The sequence below is a fragment of the Octodon degus genome, unplaced genomic scaffold (assembly GCF_000260255.1).
Source record: "Octodon degus isolate 3935 unplaced genomic scaffold, OctDeg1.0 scaffold00031, whole genome shotgun sequence".
In the NCBI taxonomy this organism is placed as follows: Eukaryota; Metazoa; Chordata; class Mammalia; order Rodentia; family Octodontidae; genus Octodon; species Octodon degus.
This window is the reverse complement of record NW_004524607.1, coordinates 15433067-15456060: the sequence shown is the minus strand read 5'-3', so window position 1 is coordinate 15456060 and position 22994 is coordinate 15433067. Positions and strand designations below refer to the sequence as shown.

The 22994-nt window shown below is 50.0% G+C and overlaps 1 protein-coding gene across 2 annotated transcripts in view; it reads right to left on the bottom strand.

Moving 5' to 3' along the window:
- The window catches only part of Card11 (caspase recruitment domain family member 11), a 120843-nt gene that overhangs the window by 10564 nt on the left and 87285 nt on the right, over positions 1 to 22994 (bottom strand). Inside the window, exons 4-18 of one of the 2 annotated variants that reach the window (XM_023713431.1) lie at positions 19627 to 19839; positions 17536 to 17673; positions 17059 to 17384; positions 14251 to 14430; positions 12838 to 12990; positions 12209 to 12334; positions 11036 to 11233; positions 8724 to 8900; positions 7536 to 7587; positions 6296 to 6378; positions 5127 to 5227; positions 4390 to 4442; positions 2561 to 2747; positions 1808 to 2009; positions 1462 to 1588 (exon numbers count right to left, since the gene is read on the bottom strand). In XM_023713431.1, the coding sequence (XP_023569199.1) occupies positions 1462 to 1588; positions 1808 to 2009; positions 2561 to 2747; positions 4390 to 4442; positions 5127 to 5227; positions 6296 to 6378; positions 7536 to 7587; positions 8724 to 8900; positions 11036 to 11233; positions 12209 to 12334; positions 12838 to 12990; positions 14251 to 14430; positions 17059 to 17384; positions 17536 to 17673; positions 19627 to 19839 (2316 nt within the window). The remainder of the gene's footprint in view (positions 1 to 1461; positions 1589 to 1807; positions 2010 to 2560; positions 2748 to 4389; positions 4443 to 5126; positions 5228 to 6295; positions 6379 to 7535; positions 7588 to 8723; positions 8901 to 11035; positions 11234 to 12208; positions 12335 to 12837; positions 12991 to 14250; positions 14431 to 17058; positions 17385 to 17535; positions 17674 to 19626; positions 19840 to 22994) is intronic. The other variant, XM_004629611.3, reaches the window with a different exon arrangement.

Sequence of the window (22994 nt, the reverse complement as noted above, 5' to 3'; positions counted from 1 at the left end):
CAGTACGGGATTATTATGAGAAACTGCTGAGTTATTCTTCTACACTATTTCTGTGGACATACATACACATTTCTCTCGGCTATAGACACAAAAGTAGAATTACCTGGTCATGGATTATCTATATATTTAGATGTGGTAGATACTGCCAAGTGGCTTTCTAAATTAGTAAGACCTAGCACACGTCGTTTTAACTTTACTTAAATGCCGCTTTCCTTTTGAGTAGATTCTTGTGAATACTCTGAAAGGAAGCAGGGCCTAGCCTCTGATTATTGCAAGCTCTAAGTGAACCCTCATGATATAAATCCCTAAGTCAGCCCTACACGCAGAGGTCTGCACAATGCAGAGGAAGCTGAAGCAGTTCTGTCAGGCCCCAAGCAGCCCCCCAAATGTGCACAATATACAAATATGTAGGGGCATTTCAGCCCACTGGGTCAGTGTTCCATGGGGTCATGTGGTGAAACGGGGTTCCCAGTGGGTACCCCTGGGCAGCCTGGCTGTGCCCAGCACAGGGAAGAATCCCTACAACCCTCCTGTCAGACCCACACCGCCCTGTCCTCAGGCTCTCTGCACCTAGAAGAGCTAACTTTCCCTGGAATTCCAGACCGCAGGGCTCCACTGCCGCACAACTCTGGAGGGCGCTGTGCACACCGCCTTCCATGGCCTGCCGGCCAGTGCTCAGGGCACCACCCAGAGATTTTGGGGGCAAGGCTAAAAAGCCAGGCTGCAGGAGTAGGGGGCGGCCAGCCCCCGTGTGGGGGTGACTCGGCTCTGTCTGGGCCCAGCATCATTATCATCTGCTCGGCAGGACACTGCTGGGAAGGGGTGTGAGTGGATAGAGAGGCTATTTGTGCTCTGCTGAAACATTCATGAGCCCCGCGGTTAAAAATAAGACCCAGCTGCAGAGATAATCATGCAGGAAAATCCAGAGGTGAGAATGAGGACTCAGGCTTATGGGAAAGCGGAAAACAAAGCCGTGTGTGCACTGCCTGGGCGTTGTGGCAGCCGGGAAAGAGGAGCCAACCGTAAAACTTCCGAGAGATTGACAAAAAGGGAGGGTGAGGCCCTGCCTGTCCTGGGCTGGGGGCCATGGAGAACAATGCGGGGCTGAGATGCGGCTCAATGACACTGCTAGAACCAGCTGCTACCTACAGTAGCCCAGAAGCCCAAGAGCACGCATGCTCCACCCCAGCAGGATAAAGGGTGGGCTGGCCAGGCTACTGCATCTACCATGCCCAGTGGGTACCCCAAGGCATCCTGGGCAGCTGGGCATGGACATGGCTGGTTTGAGATAAGATAAGCTGCTCCCCAGAGCACAGCTTCAGGCAGGCATCTGCCTGCTCCCCAGACCTGCTCTCTTGGTCCCTGACAGCCCCTGGAGGAGGAAGTAGGGGCACTGGTTGATGAGGTCCCCTGTCCCTAGTCTATACCATCTCCAGTGTGAAGCGGTCCTCCCAGGCTCACCTTCGTGGTTAACTTTGTAGTGCAAGGTGACAGGGCCACTGCACCTCTGGATGGTCCAGCGGGCCTCTTCCTTCGTGCATGTGTCCAAGGGGACACTCTGCCTCTCGCCTCGGATACAGCCTTCCAGCTGGACAGCAAAAGAAACACACGGGTTTTTCCCACTGGCCGGCTGCTCTACCCAGGAAACAGGGGCACCCCTTTCCCCATGGGGAAGAGAAGGGCCCTGAGGTACTGATGCCCGGCCACCTGCCCTCTAGCCCCTCCTCTTGGTGTGCTTTGAGGCCTGGGGTCCCCTCCACCAGTGGAGGCACGCAGAGCACACAGCACCCTGGCACCTGGCCCTCACCAGCAGCAGCTGGTGGCCCTGATGGAGTCCCGCCTTCTCAGCCAGTGAGCCCTGCTTGACCGCATGGACGAAGCTCCCGCGGGCATTGCCTCCCAGGAGCGTGAGCTGGGTAACCAGGCCGTCGCCGCTGAGTGTCGCATGTTGCACCAATGGCCCCGGGCCCCGAACCTGCCCCACAGAGGTGACCGAGGGCCGGAAGGGCCTGGATGGAGAAACAAAATAGTGGTCAGGCAGCACAGGGTGGTTGGGGTTTGGGTGGCTGGATATGCTGAGTGCTGAGAGGTTGCTCCAGGAATACAGCTGCTCAAATGCATTAGGTGCTGGGGCCTCCGGGCTCCAAGTAAGTCACTGTCATAGCCACCTGATCAGTCACTTTGTGGGACAGCCTACTCCTGCAGGAAATAGGACTGGAGCTGAACTACTCTCCTGGCCTATAGAGGCCCCAGAAGACATCCTCTAGGACCTGAGCTGGCCACTGCTCTGTCCCATCCTTGCCAGGCCAGGGGCCGCTGTGCAACCTCTGCCCACTGGGCCTGTCTGGCACGAGTCCTGTTTCTTGACCTCTGCCACACTGGTGACCCTGGGCCAGCCCTGCCTCTGTAGCTTCACTTTCTTTCTTGGGCAATCAGAACGTCAGATAAGGGGCAGTCAGGGGGTCACTATGTTTCTAAGACTGACTCTCAGAGGTCACAGGTGACGTAGATGGCCTCTTCTGTGGGCGACTGAGGGGTGACAGGCTGAACCCTCTTGTACCTTTCTAGAGAGAACTTCCGAAACATGAGGTTGACCTGCTCCAGGTCATAGGTGTCCAGGCTCTCAGACTGGTGGGAGGAGGAGGAAGAGTGGATGGAGGGAGGGCCGAAGGAGTAGCGGTCGTGACTGTCATCTGCAGAGGAGTGTGGCGCATCAGGACCTAGGAGAAGCCAGGGGGCACCGAGGGCTGCCCGGAGACCCCCTTGGATGGCTTTGAGCCCTGAAGTGCTGGCATCTCCCCGTGGCCCAGGGGACAACCCATGATGCCCCCCAAGCCTCAATAAGGACATCTACCTGCCTGCAGGAGGCCTCTCTGATTAGGAACCTCACCATAGTCTGGTTTTTAAGAATCCTCTATATTTTACACAGGGAGCTTCCCATTAGCAGCTGCTGACTCTGCCTTTGAACTGGGCCCCCCCGAGGGCCTCAACCACCCACTGCCCTCTGGCAGAGACCATGAGCCTAGGGCCCCTTCCTGTCCCCACCTCACCAGACATGGAGTGGGGAGATGCCCCCTCCACAAAGCACTGGCCACTGGGGGGAGGGATGTGTGAGTCCTGCCCGGGCCTGATAACAAAGGCTCTCTGCAAAGGGAATTTTTCCCGACACAGCAAAATACTTTGGATGGCTGCCCAGGATCTTCTTCCCAGTTTCCCCCTTCCAAAACTCTTTCAATTCTTCTCATTACCCAGCCTCGATTAGGTGCTAACCTCTCTTTAACACTTGATAGCTTCTGATGGCCCCCAATTAAGGAGGACCACTAATCTTTCCTTTGCTCTGTGGGCAGCTTGGTGGGCCGGGGGGCGGAGGCAGGGCAGGGGAGGCCTGAAATGGAGGGGCTGGCAGGGGCACACCCGCAGGATTCTGAGTCAGCCTCCACGCTGCCAGCTATGCAGTGGCCTGGGTCACTGCTGTTCTCTGTAGGGGCAGAGCCATCTCCATGTTTCCTATTGTTGTTGTCTTTCGGGCTTGTCGGGAGGCTCCTCAGGTTTGGGAATCTGCATCTGGCTGCCCTACTGCTTCACAGCTGTGACACCGTTGTATCTACACAAGCAAGGACTGGAGACTGGGAGTCCGGGACCCAGGCACCTAGCACAGGCCTATGAAGCCTGCTGGGCTGAACCTGACTTCCCGGCTGGGAGGGGAGGGTGCCCAGGGCCATGCGTGCATCCTCTGGCCCTGGAGAACATAGGTTCTCACTTCTGGCTTCTGCACTGCCTGGTGGGCACAAAGGGAATACCTGCCTTCCCAGTATCTCCCCAGTGCAGAGCTGCCATGGGCCATTACAGTACTGAGCCACAGCCTCAGTCCCTGCATCTGCCTCCACCACCTCCAGTTCCAGGGGAAGGGGATCTTCCTGGGTCTATGCTGCCTCAGTTCTGGCCCCCACGTTTACTGCCTGTCTTGTGCTGGCTGGCTGGCTGCAGAACATGCTCACTGCTTATGGAATATCTGGGTCAATCTGTCCCCTCTCTCTACCCTTTCCTGTCCCTGGAACCCCATTTCTTCATATCCGGAGGTGCAGGCAGCATCTCTGGATGTGGATGTAGAGATCATACAACCCGAGGCCAAGCTTACAGGCCGAGCATCTCACAGTCCTGGGCTCCAACACATGAGAAATGCTCTTTTCAAAGCTCAGACCTCGTTTTGGTGATGTTCAGCAGCTGCACAGTCCTGGTGGGGGGGCTCACCTGAACTCACACTCCAGCCTCCTTGGAATGCACCCCACATGTGCCCCTTGGGCCCGCCATGCATGTACATGCTCTTTGCTCGGTGGCCTGCTGTCACCAAGGCACCCATTACCCCTCTCAGATCCGACAAGTACTTACCGTCCAGGTCCAAGGCATCAAACCCGCAGCTGTCATTGTCTTCTTCAACTGCACTGCAGGACACAAGTGGGGGAGAGGGTGCTCATGAGTGGCTGTGTGCAAAGTGAAGGGAGAGGACATTTCTGGAAGGTTCGGTGTGGAACGGCAGTATGGGGTGGAGTAGGCAGTGGGGGACAGACTATATTTCAAGGTTCTAGTGGCCTTGGTGCTTCACAGAGCCTCAACATCTTCCCAAGCTGTCTGGGGTGGGGGTTGGCCCTGGGGAGACATTGGTAGGCCTTGACTGGGTCTCTAGGACAGAGATGTGAACCCAGTCTCTTCCCAGGCCCTCGGCCCTTCCGGAAACTGTCATCACCAGCTGACTTTGAAAACAGCAGCCTAACTGGACGGACCCTCTTGCCAGCTGCACTCCTACTGTGGTTCTCCTGGCCAAGCATGGGTGGTAGTAGGAGCAGGGAGGAGCATCTGTGGGTCTCTCACTCTAGTAGAGAAATCCCAGCCCTGGTGCCATAGGGTCCAAGAACAGGGTTTCTGGGCAGCACAGGGCCAAGGGATACAGGTTTTGTCACTTGATAGCTGGGGGGGGGGGGTGACCCTGGGAAGGCCACTTCCCCTCTCTGAGCCTTGGTTGCTGCAGCTGTATAGGGGGCACTTGTGCTTCTTCCGCCTTCATGGTTGCTACAAGGACAGCTGAGCCGTAGCAGGAGGCAGGATGCGCAGGAGGCCGGGCTGCTTACCTGCGAGTCGGTGCATCTTCTTTGCAGCGTCTGACGATGGAGTCGTTCCCGGGGGGCTCTGCAGTGATTGACATGATGCTGCTCCGGCTCCGGCGGGGCTGCTGTGAACAGGCACACACGGATGCAATCCGGGACATGGATATTTATACGCCAATGCCTCCAAGGGCATAAATATTATATACGTGGAACTAAATTTAACTCGGATTCATTCCCGCTAACTCGGCTAGCGTGGGCACTGCAAGCTGGTCCTCAGCAGTGGTGACCTTGGCCAGAGGAGGCTTGTGCTCAGCCTGGGGCCCCCACAGAGTGTGGAACACATCTGCTCACACATCTGCTCCAGGGAGGACATGGGGGTAGGCTAGTGGCCTGCACTGGCTGAGCTCTGTGTTCCTGGCTGCACCTGCTCTAGATTCAATGAAGTATGAGGGTGGGCAACTGCTAGAGGAGGGGTGACCTGGGGAGCCAGGCTTGTGGCTCCTGGCAAGGGCTGTCTTAGATGGGAGCCTTGGATTTTGGTCCCGAGAACTGTCATCAGACAGGACTCATTCATTATAGAACCTCTGCCTCCCCCAGGGCCTGATTTGGGAAGCTGAGCTGACAAGCTTCCTGGAGCTTCCCTCGGGGTTAGAATTTCTAATCCTGCACCTTCTGCTGCTGACTGGGGCTGATGACACCAGGTCTGGAGGCTTGGATGCTGCCTGGCTCTGCCCAGGTGGGCTGGAGCTGAGGATTGGGGGACACTGGGTCAGGGGAGGGGCCTGAGCCCTTGTCCTGCCACCCTATCACCTCCAGATGCTGGTGGTCCCCTGCCCAGCTCACACCCCTGCCAGCTGCTGGAGCTGTGAAGGCTGAGAAGTTGTAGCAGAATTCTTGGCTGCCTGTGCAATTCACTACAGGCCCTCTGAGGCCCATCTCCTCCCCCCGCCAAGTGTTAAATTGGGAAAGGAGGCGGCAAGAAGGTGTAAATACATCCTGAGGCCTCTGAGATATCTTTAAATAAACACCAGGAAGGCCTGGGCTGGGCCTTTGGAAGGAGAGGGACACGGCTCATGGGCGTGGGCTTGTGGAGGGGAAGGAGGTGGGTCAGGGCCTGCAGGTCACAGCTGGGGCCTTGGGGCCAAGGCTCAGATGGTGTGGGGGCAGCAGGTAGCATACAGCGTGCATCTTACCATCTTGGAGAAGGAGCTGGTGATGGGAAGGGAGTGGGCAGAGCTGGGGCTGGCATCTGTGCTGTCATCTCCGTGGCCCTTGACTGTCCTCAGCCGGGGGCAGAGAAAAGAGAAGGTGCAGGGAGGTGGGAGGTAGAAATGGGAGAGGAGAGGAAAATGAAAATCAGAGCCACTGGTCAGTGACCCAAGTCTCTTGCCAGCACAGGCGGGTGCAAGGCCCCTTCTCCTTGTGAGGGGCCTGCCCTGTGCTGACGTCTGAGGAGGAAGGGACCCCTATAGCACCTCTGCATATTTCCCTGCCTGCTATGGCTACTAAGAGGCACTGTGCTGATTCCACAACACATCCCTGCCCTGGCCAGGATTGGGCCCCGGACACTCCAGCCAAGGCGAATGTCACTTGTCTCAGGACTTTTCGGTCTCCATGCAAGAGCCCCAGCTGGCACTTTCAACAGAATGATGCCCATGAGGAACAGGAAGTCTAGCATGGGGGGCCAGTTTGTCACCTCCTGAGTGCATCTTCCCTCCTTGTCTCCCACCCTTGTGTCACACCAGGCACTGCCTGGGCTGTGTGCCCACTCTCTGGCCTCATATGACAGCTGTACTTTCTACCCAGGAAGACCTCCCTAAGGCCCAGGTCCAGGCTCCTTACTTTCTTCAGACCCAAGGGGCCTTGCCTGGCCTCACTCCCTGGGCTCTATGCTCCAGGATGGAGCCTACTACTGACGCCTACTTTCTCTGTCCAGGCCAGTTTAACTGTCCCAGCCTTCCTCTGCCTCTCTTGCAGGTGGCCTGGACACTGTGAGCTCCTCACTACACCTCAGGGATATCTTGCAGAACCTTCCAGCACTTAGGTAGGAGATGCTTGATTCCTTTTGCAAATCCCCACTGGCTGAGCATCACTCTGATTTGTAGTGAGGATGAAGGAGAATTCTGAGGCAGCATGGTGTGGAGAACGAGGGCTGTGGATGGACCGGCAGCCTCAGACACTCGGGAAGGTGTCACACCTGGGCCAAGTTCCTGGGCCAGGAACAGGCTTGGTGGGAAGGGAGGAACTACACACAGATGCCTCAGTGATTAGGGCCCATCCAGCGATGATAGTCACTGGCACCTGATGGGCTCCCTGCCACCAGGAGCCCTAGACCTAGCCCGGTTGACCCCACAGGGTGATTGCTACATTGGGAGGAACAGATGGACTGAGAGAGGCAGAGTGACAGATGAGAGATTTGGGCATCTTGCTGACCTTGAAAATCAGATGCTCGCTTGAGGCTGATGGGGGATTTGGCTCTCTGCAGCTGAAAGAGAGGGAGGGGGAGAAACAAGACACAGGACACAAATCAAGGCCCAAACACATGTCACTGGAGCCAGGCAAAAGCCAAACACAGCAGGACAAGCTTATCCAGCCTCTGGTCCCCTGGCCATCTGGGCCATATGCTAAAGGTCTTCCTGAGGGTGGGACAGGATGTGAGGTCTTCCTGGACCTTGGTTAGGCAGCTGCTGGTAAGGCATCCTCCCTTCTGGGGACACCCAGCCATGTAGAGTGCAGAAGGACAGGGACACTCCAAAGCAGGAGCTGAGCCAAACAGGACACAGGGGACTTTAGGAAAGGAGGATCACCATCCTGGGCCCCAGTGCACTGAACCCTGTGAGGTCCCAACTTGGGCTGGCATGGGAGACACAGAGAAGTGGGCCTGAAGAGCAATCCCATTCATTCATTAATTCATTAATCCCATTCTTTGGTCCACCATTCATCATTCACTGAGAACCAGCCATATGCTGGGACTGCACTGGACACTGAGCGAGGGGACAGGATTGCTGCTGTGACAACAGCTTACAAATGGGGCCTGGCATGTGACAGGCACTCTAAACTTACTTGGGGGAACAAGCAGATAAATTTGCAAGTAATGGTCCTTTCAATCTTTCTCTTGCATTGGTGAAGGCCTTCACATTGAGTGAATCTTCAGCCCTTTTCATTTGTTTGTTTGGAGACAGGGTCTTACTAAGTGGTACAGGCTGGCCTTTCAAACTAGCAATTGCAATCCTCCTGCCTCAGCCTCCCAAAGCACTGGGATTATAGGTGTGTGTCCATACCTGACTTCTCTTTTAAAAACTTCTATTGTACTTGTAAGAGAAAGGGAGTCACTAAGACACTGTGCACCCGGGGATCCAGGGTGGACACAGCATGTAGGGCCAGGGATTGAACTTGGGTCATTGTGGTTGCTAGGTAGGTGCTTATGCCTCTGAGCTATCTCCCCAGCCCCAAGGGAGTCACTAAGAACCGATAAGCACGTTCAAGCCACAGTTGGCATGGTTCCTATTTCTCAGGCTAAATAGGTCAAGTCACATCTCAGTGCCTCAGACTGAGATAGCACTCATCATGGCTCGGGGGTCTCCCACCCTCAAGAATGCTGGGCAGGCCCTGCCTCCACACCTGGATGCCCTTCAGGTTCATCCTGCGCCTTGGTGGGTGGTAGGGTGGGAAGTACTTGCTGTCTTCTGGTGACTCCTCAGAGGTGGATGAGTCGTCGGCTTCCTGCCCGTTGGTCCTGGGGCTGGAATCCCCAAAGCTCTGTGAGATAATGGTAGCTGGCAGGTTCCTGGGAAGACTCTGGGGACAGACAGACACCAGTGCTGGAGACGAGTGATGAGCAGCCCACGGAGAGCTGGCCGATGTGAATCATGCCCTTTAGCACCTGAGCCTGAGACTCGGCTTCCTTCTGTTCTTCCTTCAGATGCCAGGGCCTACCATTGTTTCTTGGCCATGTCCTCTTCCCTCACTCCCCTGTCCCTATTTTTCTCCCACCAGGGTCTGTGCCAGGACCTCACCTTCCTATGGAGTAGCAAAGCAGCTGCCCCCTGGCCATCTTGGCCCCTTCCATCTGACATAGCCTGATTAAGATCCTAATGCCCACCCTCATGCCTGAGCAGCACGTAGAGAAAATTGTGTGAAGCTGAGTGTGGTGGCACATGCCTGTAGCCCCAGAAACTCTGGGAGGCTGAAGCAGGAGAATCATCAATGTGAGCCTAGTCCAAGCAATTTAGAAAGAGCCTATTTTAAATATGAGAAAAAAAAAAAAAAGGCAGGGGGAGTGGTGGGTATACAGCTGAGTGAAATCCTAGGGTTCAATACCTGGTGCTGCAAAGAAAGCACAATAATAATTCAAAAAACAGGGCCATGTATATCCTGAGTGTTTCCTAGCCATTACCTCTTTAATTCTAAGTACATATTGTTAATAGTCACTGTATAGAACATAGACTGAGGGCTGGCCAGATAGCTCAGCAGACAAAAGCATCTGCTTAGGCAGACACAGGGACCAGGGTTTGATCCCGGCTTGCCATGCTGGCCCTGCCTCCAGGGTGCACTGAGATGGGGAATGAGACTGGGCGTGGTGGTGCATGCTTGTTATCCCAGAGTTTGGGATGCTGAAGACATCCGAGTCTGATCTTGTAGTAAGACCCTGTACTAAATACATTTAAAAAAAAAATAGGCTGAATCACAGGGCATTAGGTAACCTTGGTGTGACTCACAAAGCGTTCTCCTGTACTTCTCTACACTAAGTCCTTCAAGGTTCCAGAAAAGCTGCAAAGACACTCAGCCACGTGGCACACCCTGACCCTTCCTGCTCCCTCCTCTTCTCCTTGGGGCCTCTGCTCTCACTCCTGGGGAAGTGGGGTGCTGGTCCTACCCCTCCTTGCTCAATCAGGTGCCATTAGGCTGCACACATGTATTCTGCAGATTCTCACCTGCACCGTCCCCCATGCCTGGCACTGGGCTGGGCACTGGGAACAGAAGGACCTGAGGAGAGCTCACACACAGTTATACACTGTGCTGATCACTGAAGGGAGAGGGTGAGAGCATGTCACTGCCACTCCAGTTTCCACTGTGCAGCCGGGTGACTGAGAAGGTGGCACTTTAGCAAGATCAGGTGAACAAACCTGGCCAGATGAAGTCAAGGCAAGGGCCCAAGGCCTCAGGGAGTACTTCCTGGAGCCGGGTGTAGAGGCCTCCCTGGGACCTGGGGCCCTTGAACTTGGAGTACAGAGCACTGTGATGAAAAGCCAGGTTCCTGTATTTGCCTGCTCTGTAAGATTCTTCTCTGAGGGGTGGTGGCTCTGATCAGGCTCCCCAGGGCGCAGTGCCTCAGCTGCCTGGGTCTGGGTCCTTTCTTTGTAAACCAGGATGGAAAGCACACTTTCCCACAGGACTGTGCTGCAGGTTAATGGGGCCAGCACAGCCCCTGCCAGGAGGGTGCCCAGGAGATGCCGGGAGACAGCGATCACGGTGTCATCGGAATCAAGGGCAGCACTCATTCACTTCTGGGGACCTGAGGTCACACACAAAGGCACTCTGCACTTCATGCTGTGCCTTAAGGGTGTCACTCATGGATATCAGCAACCCTAACCCAATGGTATCTTAAACGTGATGACTGTTCTCAATGGTGAGCGACCTGAGGAAGGGCCAATGGACAGCTGCAGACAATTGGGAGAGGCAAAGGTCCTGAAGGGGAGGTCACCAGGTCACTAACTAAGATGTGGATAACCCAGACTTTTACCTGCATCTTTTAACTCCAAGATGAGTGGTTTTACTCAGCACTATACAGACACACAGAGAACCAGAGGGACATGGAAGATTATGAGCGTAGTAAGGAAAGGTGCTTTGGGTTCAACTATAGCAACTGGCAGGAGATAGAGGCCCTGGCCAGACATCGCTGGTGGCAGGAGGGGCTCCTGGCTGCAGCCTACCTGGTCAAGGGTGCCGCTGTCCTTGGAGAGGCGCCGAAGCTTGCTCTCCAGGTTAACGATGCAGGCTTCTCGCCGCACCATCTCAATCCTCATCTCATCATTCTTCTCTTCCAGTTCCCGGATCTGCTTCCGGTACTTGTCCTTCTCAATCAGGCACTGTGAATACTGAGTCTGAGCTTCATCTCGGGAGTGGAAGGCCTACAGGGGCACCAGAGAAAGGTGTATTATGGTTGGGTATGGTATGAATCCCCAAATGGGGATTCACCCTGTAGAAGGCTTCATTGTCAGCTGATGGGGTTTTAGGAAGTACTTGGACCACAAGGGCCCTAATGTTATACATGGGTTAATCCACTGAGAGGATCATACTTTGATGGCATTACTGGGGGGAGGGGACAGAAATAGGAGATGGGGTCTAATGGAAGGTAGTGGATCACAGAGGCATGGCCTTGGGGATTCTGTCTGGCTCCTGGCCTCTTCTTCTCTGGCATTTCCAATTTCTCTCTACTTCCTGGTTGGCACGAGGCCTTCTACCATGATGTTGCTGCTTAGCCAAAGGCCTAAAGCAATGGAGTGGCCCTGGGAGCATGGATTAAACCTCTGAAACCATGAGCCACAGTAAGCCTGCACTGACTTTCTTAGGTACTTGGTCACAGCAATGAAAATATAACATAGGCCACTTTGGTGCCTCAACCTGACCACACCAAAGTGGGCTCAGGGACACAAATCCTTTCCAAGCCGAGTGCCAGCCACAGTGTGGGGATGCTGCTCATTTCATGACCCTGACTCTGGGCATTTCCTCAGTGCCACCCCTGGACCAGGGATCCTGCCTTTGTTCCCTGCCTGGCATCATGCGAAGAGCAACCATGCACATCACTTGGAGTCTACTCTCTGCTCCGGAGGGGGTGGCACTGTGGTTATTTCCATTTTACAGATGAGGACACCGGTGTCTCAAGCAATACCCTGTGGATCTGAACCCTAAATGGCTGTGGATTTTGAAAGCCTCATAAGATAGAATTTATTTTTGGACTAGAATTAGAATTAGGAAAGGCAGATTCCTGAGCATCCGTGTGTAGCCAGTGCTGTCACACTGATCAAACTTGCCAATGGAGCCCAGTGGCTTGGGGTGGGCACCTATGGCGTGGCCTCCCATCTCTGCATACCAGGTGGACGTACCTGGTCCCGCTCCCGCTCCACCTCCTCCAGCTGCAGCATGACAGTGGTCATGCGGTGCTTGTACATTTCACAGTCCTTCCCCAGAGTTGAGCACTTGAGCTCCAGGTCCTCCTTCTCCTCCAGATACTGTAAGCGACACGGAGAAATCAATATGTGCATCAAGCAATCAATAGGTCAGGGCTAACAGCTGTTTTCTGGTGGCACACACTGTGGGCTAGAGCTGGCTTGTTCTTCCTGAGCTGCTGTGGTCAGAACATAGCCTGTCCTTCCAAGAGCCAGCTACTTGACTGGCATGAAGGGGCCTTGCTACAAGGTGATCAATCAGACAGGAACAGATAGTCCTACTACATGCCCTGTAATGTGTGTGTGTGGGAAGACGGTGCATCTTTGCTGTCCTCTTGTGGTTTCTTTGGTCAAGAAGAGAAAAACTAAGCTAAGCTGTGTTACTTAATCTAATACAACTTCTAAGAGCTGCAAGGTGGTTGGATTCTAGGAAGCATGGGAAATTGATACCAGGGGTCAGATCTAGCCCTTGGAAAGAGGTATGTCAGCAGGATGTGTACTCAACTGGGAAAGGGGACAGACAGGCAAGGGTGCTGGCTAGCCATTGCTGTCCCCTGGGCTCCCACCTTGTCCCGCAGCTCCTCAGCCTGGCGGACCTCCTCCTGCAGGTTGTAGATCTTATTGACCAGCTCCTGCCGGTCCTCTAGCGCCTCCTTGCGGTCATGCTCCAAGATGTCTAGGATGGCTTTGTTTGAGTCGGGCAGGCTGCGTTTGCCGGCCTGGGTGGGCAGAGAAGTGGGTATGATGATGCTGGGACTGCAGGAGTGGGGAGCAAAGTGGACAGGGAAGGCAGGGACAAAAGAGCCAGCTGCAGTCACGGAGAGAGAAGAAGTTTCTGTGCTGGGAAAGCTCAGGCAAGGAGAAATTTCTCTTGGGGTCTTTTAAGCAGCTTATCATTTAAGAAGTTTATCACCTGGACAGAAGCATTAAGCTCATTTCTGCTCAGAAATACCCTACGCCCATTGTTCTGCCCCAGCTCTTATCAGAGCTTAGAGGGGCACAAGATGCTTCTCCAAACCTTCCAGAGATAACAAAGGCAGGCTGCCATGCTTTCCTGATGTCACCCCGAAATATCAACTAATCTGCTCTGATTAAACTGGGATTCAGCCCCTGTGCTGAAACTGAGCCTGCCCCAGGCAGCTGGTCCTGGGGACCTTGTTGGAGAAGCGCAGGGGGATGCACGAACTTTCCTTTCCCTGTAGTGTATGCTGGGGTGTTCTGCTTCAGTGATGTCCTCCTCTGTCACTACTCGACTGGGATGGCGAGTCAGGGAGGAATCTTTAAAAGAGCCCCAGTGACAGCTGAGCTTCTTGGGATCTTCAAGGGCAAGGCCATTTCCTGGGAATAATTTTCTCCCCTCAGTGCTGGGGCATTGGTTTCTGTGTGCATGGGGATTTTCAGGGAGCGTGTCAATGGAATAAGAGATTGCGCAAATGTGGCCTCTCATGATGTTGTGTTTCTTACAAGGGGGTTGTTACGGTTCAGCTCTAGATGATCCCCAAAGCCTCATCCGCTGTAAGGTGGGACCTCGGGCAGGTGACCAAACTGTGGGAGCCTTCTACTGACTTGTGGTTAGAGGTGGGGTCACTGTGGACCTGTCCCAGAAGGTTGTCCCTTTCTAGCTCCTCCCTGCTTCCAGGCTGCATGGGTTGAGCAGCTTCCCTCCACCCAGCCCCTTCTATCATGCTGTTCTGCCTTGAGCCAGCTGACTATGGACCAGAACCTGTGCAAACTGTGAGCCAACATAACCATTTTCTCCTTTATGCTGTAGCTCTTAGGTATTATATGTCTCAATGGCAGGAAAGTGGTTAAGACAGAGACTGCATGGGGGGTAGCCCCACTTCACAGAGGAGGGCAGTGTGGTGCCCAAGGATGCCCTTTATCATCCGTGCCCTGCAGTTAGCAAGCTCGGACTCTGGCCTCACACCCAGGTCTGCCCTGCTCCAACCTCACCTGCCAGATGCATACTAGCTCCTCACCTGGATGATGGACTGCAGTTCCTGGATCTTGGTCTTTAGCATTTCATTCTCCCGCTCCAGTTCTAGGACTTGCTCCTTCTTGGGCCGACTCTCAATGTCATTCTTCAGCTTCAGAGACTGATTTCTCTCCAACTTACATTCCTCTTCCATCTTATTCAATCGGTGCTTTAGTTGATCGATCTGAAACACCCAAAGGAGTCACGGGGAAATGGTGGCTGGTGAGACACATTGGAATGGAGCAATGGTTCCCCAGATCTGGCCGGGTTCCAGTGCAGCCTGCAGGCCAGGATGCAGTGGAACTTTCTCCAACCACCACCTCCTTGTTGATGGAGTTCTCAGGTAGTTCATTTACAATACTTTCAAAATGGCTATGTGTCTCTGAGAAAATTCTCTGAGGGAACTACTGTAGGGTGTAACAGGTTATAGATCAGGAAAAAAGATACCCAGGCTGGTGTCTCCCTGAGGTGTGTTACTTATTTTGATGGCCTTTTATTTTAAATGGATCCTTGGAACTGAAGGATTCCCCTAGAGAGTCCCAGGGTTAGGGAAGGGAACCACTGTCACCACCCTGACTTCGACCCCCAGAGCAGCTCTGCTTCTGTGTTTTGTCCTCCTGGACTTTACACAAGACTGTATGGGAAAAAATGAACCTGGTGTTAAAAAACAAAATAGCATAAAATGCACTGAACTCTTAATTCACAGGATCTCTGGCCTAAAACTTGTCCAGATTCCCTTCCAGGATGGGGGCGAGAGGGGCTTCCCAGAGGAGGCAGCGACTACATCTGAAAATGGCCTAACTGGAAATGTATGGAGTGTCCCCCTCGACAGTTTATCATCAGGAGCCGGGGCCAGAAGGTATTTGGATCCTTGTCAGTAAACCGGCTTGCTTCCCCAGATGGGCCTTCGGAAGCATCCTGAGCAAGGCAGTGCTCCAGGACTTTGGGGAGGGGGCACCACAGGCGTGAATGCCATTTTCCAACTCTAGGATCGTGGGCAGAAAGCCTCAAGAAATCAGGCAGGTAGAAGGTGGTGGCTTCCACAATAAAAAGTCCGGCACTGTGCTCCTGTGGCCCAAGAAAAAGGCAGATGGAGGGAAAACAGCCTGGGGCTAAGAAATAACCCAGAGACTCAGCTGGCTGGCTGTCCTTTCAATTCTACACACACTTCCTCATTATTAACACATCTCCAGGGAAACATAATACAGGAGAAAGTTCCAGGGGAGAAACTTCTAAGTGGATGCCACAGGTTAGTTTCTATTTTGGGTCATGCAAAACAAAACAAACACCGCCCCCAACCACAAAAAAAAAAAAAAAAAAAAAAAAAAAAAAAAAAAAAAAAAAGTACAGATAGACAAAAAAATCTCTTTAGTATCTTTGGAGATGACTCAAGTCCTGGGCTGGGTCCAGATTCCCAGTTCCACAACGGTTATCAATGACAGAATCTCGGCAGTCCTAGGGCCAGGTATTATCTTCCTTATTGCCACTTAAAAAGAGACCGGAAGCCAATAGCTAAGTAAGTGGTAGGGTTAGAAACCAGAATTTGAACTCAAACCTTCAGGACTAGAAACCAGAATTTGAACTCAAACCTTCAGGACTTCCTAGTTCACGCTCTTAGCTGAAATGCTCTATCGCCTGCTACGCCAGCAACTCAATTCACCTGCACTCTGTGGATTGTTTACTGATCTGTCTGCTTCACTAAATTGTAAGTGACCCAAGCACGGCTCGGGTTATTTATCCCTGTGTCCCTCACAGTGCTTAGCACAGTGCCTTACACATGGCAGGTGCTTAATAAATATTCTGAGAGTCTATTTTCTACCCAGCAGCCACAGTGATCCTTCTAAGATATAAATCAGTTGTCACTCCCCAGCTCTCAATCCTTCAGTGGCTTCCATCACAACGAGAATAAATTCCAAAGTTCTTACTGTGGCCCCCCGATCTGGACCCCAGCCATCTCTCCCACCTCCTTTTGTACCGTTTGTTCATTTGGCTCTGGCCCCAGTGGCTCTTCTGCCATTACTCAAGGAAAAAAGGAGGAAAGAAAAAAACAAAACAAAACCCAGACCTGCACCCCCTTTCAGGTCTTTGCATTTGCTTTTCTTGTCACTGCATGCCTATTTCTAGTTCTTTAGACCCTTGCTCACATGTCCTGTCAGAGACCATAAAGATGGGAGCCCTCCTTCTCTTCCTAGCACTCAAACTACCAGGAATCTATGTATTTGTTTTCTGATCATAATATGAATTCCATGACGGCAGTCTGGAGATCGGTATCCCCAGAAACAAGCTGGGTACATGGTGGCATTCAATAAAGGGAGGGAAAGAATGAATGTGGCAAACTCCCTTCCCTCCCTCCATTCGGATGGTAAACTCATTAGTTATGTCAATCACTTGGCTGGTGGTTTGTTGGCTGATAAATGTATTGACTCTCCCACTGTACTGGGAACTACGCTGAACTTTGCCGACACAGAGGTTACTACAGACAGCATCGTGAAACTAAGGAATTCACTTGCCATAGGTTAGGTGCAGGATCCACTTTTTCAACCCCTCCTCCCCCGCAAATCATAGCATGTGGGTTCTGGTACTCCATTTCTCCCTCACCTTGCTGGGCACAGGTTGTCTGCACACGCACACGCACAGAAGAGATACGAGGTAGCGCACCTCATCTTTGTGCGCACGTGTGCACAGGCGCTGAGAAGATGGGGTTTAGACTTCCGGCCCTCACCCATCTCCTCCAGCCCCTCGTCTGTCTGGGTGAGAAGCGCCGGTGTTGCCCATGTGAGCGTGTAGGCATGTGCGCGTGTATCGCCCCCACCTCGAGTTGGAGGTCCCGGCTTCTCATCACCGCCATGTTTTTCTCTTCACTGAGCTGGGCGTAGCGCATGGCCAGGTTGTAGTTGTCGTCCTTGACCTTGACCAGCTCATCGTTGTAGCTGTCCCGCTCCTCCTTCATCTTGTAGTACCGATCTTGGAAGGTCAGTAGCTCCACCCGCGTAAGCGTCAGCTGCTTTTTCTCATCCTCCAGCTGCCGGGACTTCGCCAGCAGCTCGCAGCGCTGCAGGTCCTTGGCCTTCATCTGCTGCTGCAGCTTGATGACCTCGTTCATGAGGAAGTGCGTGAGGCCCTCGTGGCCCTCCTCCACTACACGGAGGGGCAGCCAGTTAGGCCCAAGGGCGGGGCAGGGGCCATTCACTCGCTCGGCTGCTCACCAGCGCTGCACTGACCTCGTCCACGCATACGCCCACACCCTTCCGACCAGAGTCCAGATGTTCCCGATGGCAGAGCCACTTACCCACAATGGTGGAGAATCTCCGGGTAGGCTCCTTCCCAGTAACCAGCTTATACAGTTCTGGGTAGTAAAATTCCAGGCTCTCCAAGAATACCACATAGCCTCGTTGCCCTTTGGTATGTAGAATGTCTAATAATCGGCCTAGAGGAAAGACACCACAGAGGAGAAAATTACGTTATCTTATTAGGTGCAAGTCTCCATCTCGTTTTATCTTATCCCTAAATAAACTTAAAGAAGATAGTCTCACTACATCCTGTCACTCCTGAGTTGTACTATAGAGTCCGGATAACGAAATAAAATTCCAGGCCCTTAGCATGGATTTGAAGAATATTTATCTTCTTTCTCTAATAAACTGGTAGAACTAGGATTAAACAGCATTGCAGGCACGAGGAACCAGCAGTTTCAAAGCACTTTCCCTTGACCTGGGCTTAAATTATTCACACAAGCATCTGCTCTTCTGTGATTGAAGGAGGTTCGAAGTATATGTAATAATATATGGCTCCCTAGGATTCACAGCAAGAGGAAAAATATTTGGGTGGGAAGCTTTTCAGAAAAGTCAGAGGGAGGCATAGCTCCACGTTCTTTGGAATTATTCCAGAGCTTGGAAAGATTTTAACCTACATGTAATCTTCCCAGATGTTCAGTTTCTATCCTATTTACAAAGGTTTGGATATTGTCTGTCCTCCAGCAGTTCATGTGTTGGGAACTTGGTGTTCAGTATGGAAATACTGGACTGGGAGACCATTTAGAGATCGGCCTAGTGTGAGGTTTTTAGGTCATTTGGGGTTGTGCCCTTGGAAAGGATGGTGAAATCCTAATCTCTCTCTGGCTTCCTGTTGGGAATGTAATTTGTTCCTTATATACATAACTCGTGCCGTGATGTGACACAACCAAGTGGGCCCTCATAAAGCTGAGTTGATGCTAGCACATATCTTTGAATATCTCTAACTTTGAATTAAATCAACCTTTCTTCTTTATAAGGTTAACCTGCATCAGTTATTTCATTATAGTAATGGAGCACAGACCATGATACTACTGATTCCATTTATTGTTCACACTTTATAGGCTTTGCTTAAACATTTTTATTTCAGATATTTTTTCCCCCTTGAGGTCTTAGGCTTTATCTTTCCCCCAGGATAAACATGATATAAATAAATTTTGTCTTGTGTCAATCCTGTGTTGGTGAAGCTGCCTGGAGCCCTGTATTAGAAGGATTTCGAAGTTACATCCAAACTCAGTGGGAAGGCATGCTGTGATTAATTAAGGATGTCGGCCATGGATGCGAAAGAGACTCACAGCATATGACCCACTTATCATCAGTTACACTGCAGGACAGTGATTTCCAAACCCTTTCAACTACAGTCCATGGAAAGAAATAAATTTTATACTGTGATCTAGTGCCCATGCACACAGATAAGTATACAAACATGTGCACATCCACACGCACATCAAACTGAAACAAGTTTCACAAATATGCTTATTACTTTTACTGAATCTGATAGAACTCCATGGCTTGCAAGAGACTCCAGAAAAGCCTGTGGACCCCTTCTCAGAATAATAATTTTTTAAAACCAATTAAACACATCTGACTACAAGCAAAGCCAATTACAATACAATTATCAAATATTAAATCTGTGATTCAGCTATAGCTATGCTACTTTTTAATGCATTAAGTAGCAAGATCTCTTGGCAGATCTGATAACTACTGTACTTTTGAGGAGAGGGGTGTAAATGGTATTTTAAGACACCTGCAATGCTGTAATATGGGATATGAAGATATTTGTAATTATTATTGTTGACACAGTCATGGGCATTAGTAATCACCACTGGGATTTGTTGCCTGCCACCCCTCATATTTGAAGGCAGTGCTAAATTCCCATTAATTTTTGTAAATCAAGATGTAATTCCCCCTCTCTCTAAGTTCATGGGTCTTTGAGTTCTCTATCTTAGTGGTGGGCAGGAGTGGGTGGCAGTCTTTAGACTCAAATTTGAAAATCCCTGACCTAGAAAAACTGCATTTTGGTATAGCTAAGTACAGGGCATGTCCTGGAGCGTGGTGGCCCTTCCTGTCCCCCAGAGGGTTCCTGAGGTTACCTGCCCGGTTGATCTTGGATGGCAGCATGGGGGCGTTAAGTACTTCATCCTCGTCCTGCTCATCAATGACCTTGCACTGGCGCAGGTAGGGGGTGAGCTTGGCCGGATTGATGTAGCGGCTCAGCATGTGCCGATTGCATTCCACGTTCTCCCACAGAGCGTCCTCCTCGTCCTTCAGCGTCTCCATGTACTCGTCCATCTCAGGCCCGCCTCCTTCGGAGAGAACCCGGCACGGTCAGGGCAGGAGCCTCCCCAGAACACTCCGTAAGCTGCTCTAGCATGAGCTCGGGAATATATTGTAAAGTTGAAAGAAAAAAGAGTGTAGTAGCAGAAAGTATATCTGGCATTTTACCTTTGATCTGAGAAAGGGGAAATGAATATAATATCAATATATTTTCCTTAGATACTAAACATAAACAATGGAAGGATAGGCCGTAACATTTTTAAAAGGTTGTTTATTGGGGGAGGGAAGGGAAAACTTGACTATAGCGATACACTTTTTCCACCTAAGGTTTTATCTTACTAAATAGTTCTTTCCAAAACAACAACATATTATTGTTTTTTTGTCTTAAAACTTCACATACATGGTTTTATACTGTATGTTTCCTTTTTCATTTGGTTTCACCCCCTCGGTGTTTCTTTGAGATTTATCTAGGTAGATTTGTTTCATTTGTTTTTTTAAAAACAGCACTATTGAGATATAGTTCATATACCACACAACTGAAATATTAAGTACACAATTCGGTGCTTTTATTTTTTATTTCATTATTATTATTTTTTGGCCGGCTCAGCCCACCCTGAGGGCGGGGCTGGTATGGTATGTGTGCTGGGGATCGACCTGCAGCCACCTGCGCCTGCCTAAACGTGCTGAAGCAGGCGCTTTAGACTGCTGAGCTATCTCGTTGGCCCCTACAAGTCAGGGCTTTTAAATATGCTGTGCAGTAGTCATCATGGTCTAATACTTTAGAACATTTTGTCTTCCTTAAAAGAAACTCATAGCTGGGCGTGGTGGTGCCGGCATGGGATCCCAGCCAGAAGGAGCTCAAGTTGGAGTCCAACCTGGCAACTTAGTGACTTAGTGAAGTTCTGTATTCTGGGTGTATGTCCTTTATCAAACACAAAACTTGCGAACATCCACTCCCTTTCTGTCATCTGTCTTTTTACTTTTTAAAGACAGCATAGCAGAAAAGTTTTACATTTGATATAGTTCAGTTTGTTTTTTCTTTTCTTCCTTGTGTTTTGGCAGGTATAAAAACTCATTGTTTAATTCCAGGTGAGGAAGACTTATTCCTATTTCTTCCTTGGTATTTTATATGCTAGATCTTCTATCTGGGTCTATAATCCCTTTTTAGTTCATTTTTGTGTTTGAAGTAGTGATGAAGTAGAGATCCAAATTCATTATTCTATGTGTGAACATGTTTGTATATATATATATATATATATATATACCAGAAAGCAAACCCCCTCCCCTCAAACCCCTACCATCTCCCTAGCAAATGATCATGACACCCTTATTGAAAATCAACTGACCATAAATAGAAAGTTTTGTTTGTGACTCTTGGTTCTATTCCACTGATTTATATGTTTCTTTTTATGTTGGCACCACAGTGTCTTAATCACTATAGATTTGCAAAAAGTTTTTTGAAATTGGGAAATCTGAGTCCTCTAACCTAGTGCTTTTTCAAGTTTGTTTTGACTAGCAGGGGCCTCCTTACAGTTCCACTGGAGCCTTAGTTCAGTGACTCCACAGAATATGTAGATCAAACTAGGGAGTATTACTCCCTAACAGCATTGAGTATTCCACTCCATGAACATGGGGTGTATTTCCATTTATTTCCATCTTCTTTCAGTAATATTTTATAGATCTCAGTGTATGATATAATTTGTATGTTGAGTGTCACAAGAAGGTTTGTATGTAAAGCCTTTGCCTCCAGGTGGCACTATGGGGAGGTGCTCTTGACCTTTAGGAGGTCAGGCCTTATGGGGAGGTCTTTGTATTTTGGGGAGACAGGTCATCAAAAGGGGCTGTGGGATCCTGCCCATCTTCTCTCTGCTTCCTAACTCATGTTGTGACTGCTCATTCTGACACATGCTTTCACTGTAATGTGTGACTGTCACCAAAAGTGCAAGCCAGCAGGACCCCCGACATTGAACTAGACTCTCCAGAATCGGGGGCCGGGGAGATGGCTCAGTGGAACAAGCACTTCCCTGGCAAACGCAAGGGCCTGAGTTCAATCCCCAGTTCCATCAAAAAAAAATAATAAATAAAAAAGAATCTCCAGAATCAAGAGCTGCAGTAGACCTCACTTCATAGGTAACTTGTGCCAGGTACTTCATTATAGTGACAGAAAGCTGATACAGCATGCAGGTCTTGTACTTCTTTTGTTAAATTTATTCATAAATATTTTATTATTTAGGTAACATAGTAAACGGGAATTATTTTCTGGATTTCATTTTTTTTTCAAATCAAATTGGTAGGACAGTTTCAATAGTTAATACATTGCATACTCTCTTCCTACTGGTTATTTGCTATACAAGATGCAGACATGATATCCTATTTACAAACACTATTAGAACAAATCTCTTTATTCATTAAGAGAATGTAACTATATATCTATCCTAACCACTTTGAATACACAGATACAAAACAGACATTTGTCTGTATCTCCTTTTTTGTTTAGTTCCGTCATTTGAATATTATAGGTGTGTTAACTCAGCAAACGGATTTCATTTGTGGAATGATTATTAATGGTATACAGATACACATTTGATGTTTATATATTGATTATTATATATGTATTTATTAATTTCATTGAGAAACAAATAGCAATGAGACAGTTTCAAAACTGATTAGTAGGACAGTTTCAATAATTAATACATTGCATATTGTTGTCTTAGTGGTTATTCATTGTACAAGGTGCAGACAAGATATCCTGTCCACAAAAACTATTAGAACAAATGTTTCTATTCACTGAATTAAAAGAATGTAGCTGTATATCTATCCTAACTATTTTGAATATACAGATACAAAATGGTCGTTCATTTATATCCTCTTTTTTGTTTAGTTTTGTCATTTAAATATTATAAGTGTGTGAATTCATCAAAATATTCCAAAATAGTCCAGTAGTCCATAATAGTAGTAGGGTTTCTGAAAGACTGAATGTCAGAAGTTGTTGACTTGAGCCTTTTACAGCTCAGCATATTAATATGCCTTTACTTTTTTTTTTCTTTTCAAAGTTTTATTGATAAACATAAAGCAATGAGACAGTTTCAAATCAAATCAAAAGTAGTTTCAACAAATAATACACTGCATATATTCTTCTTAGTGGTTAATTGCTGTACAACATGCAGACTTGTGATCCTACTTA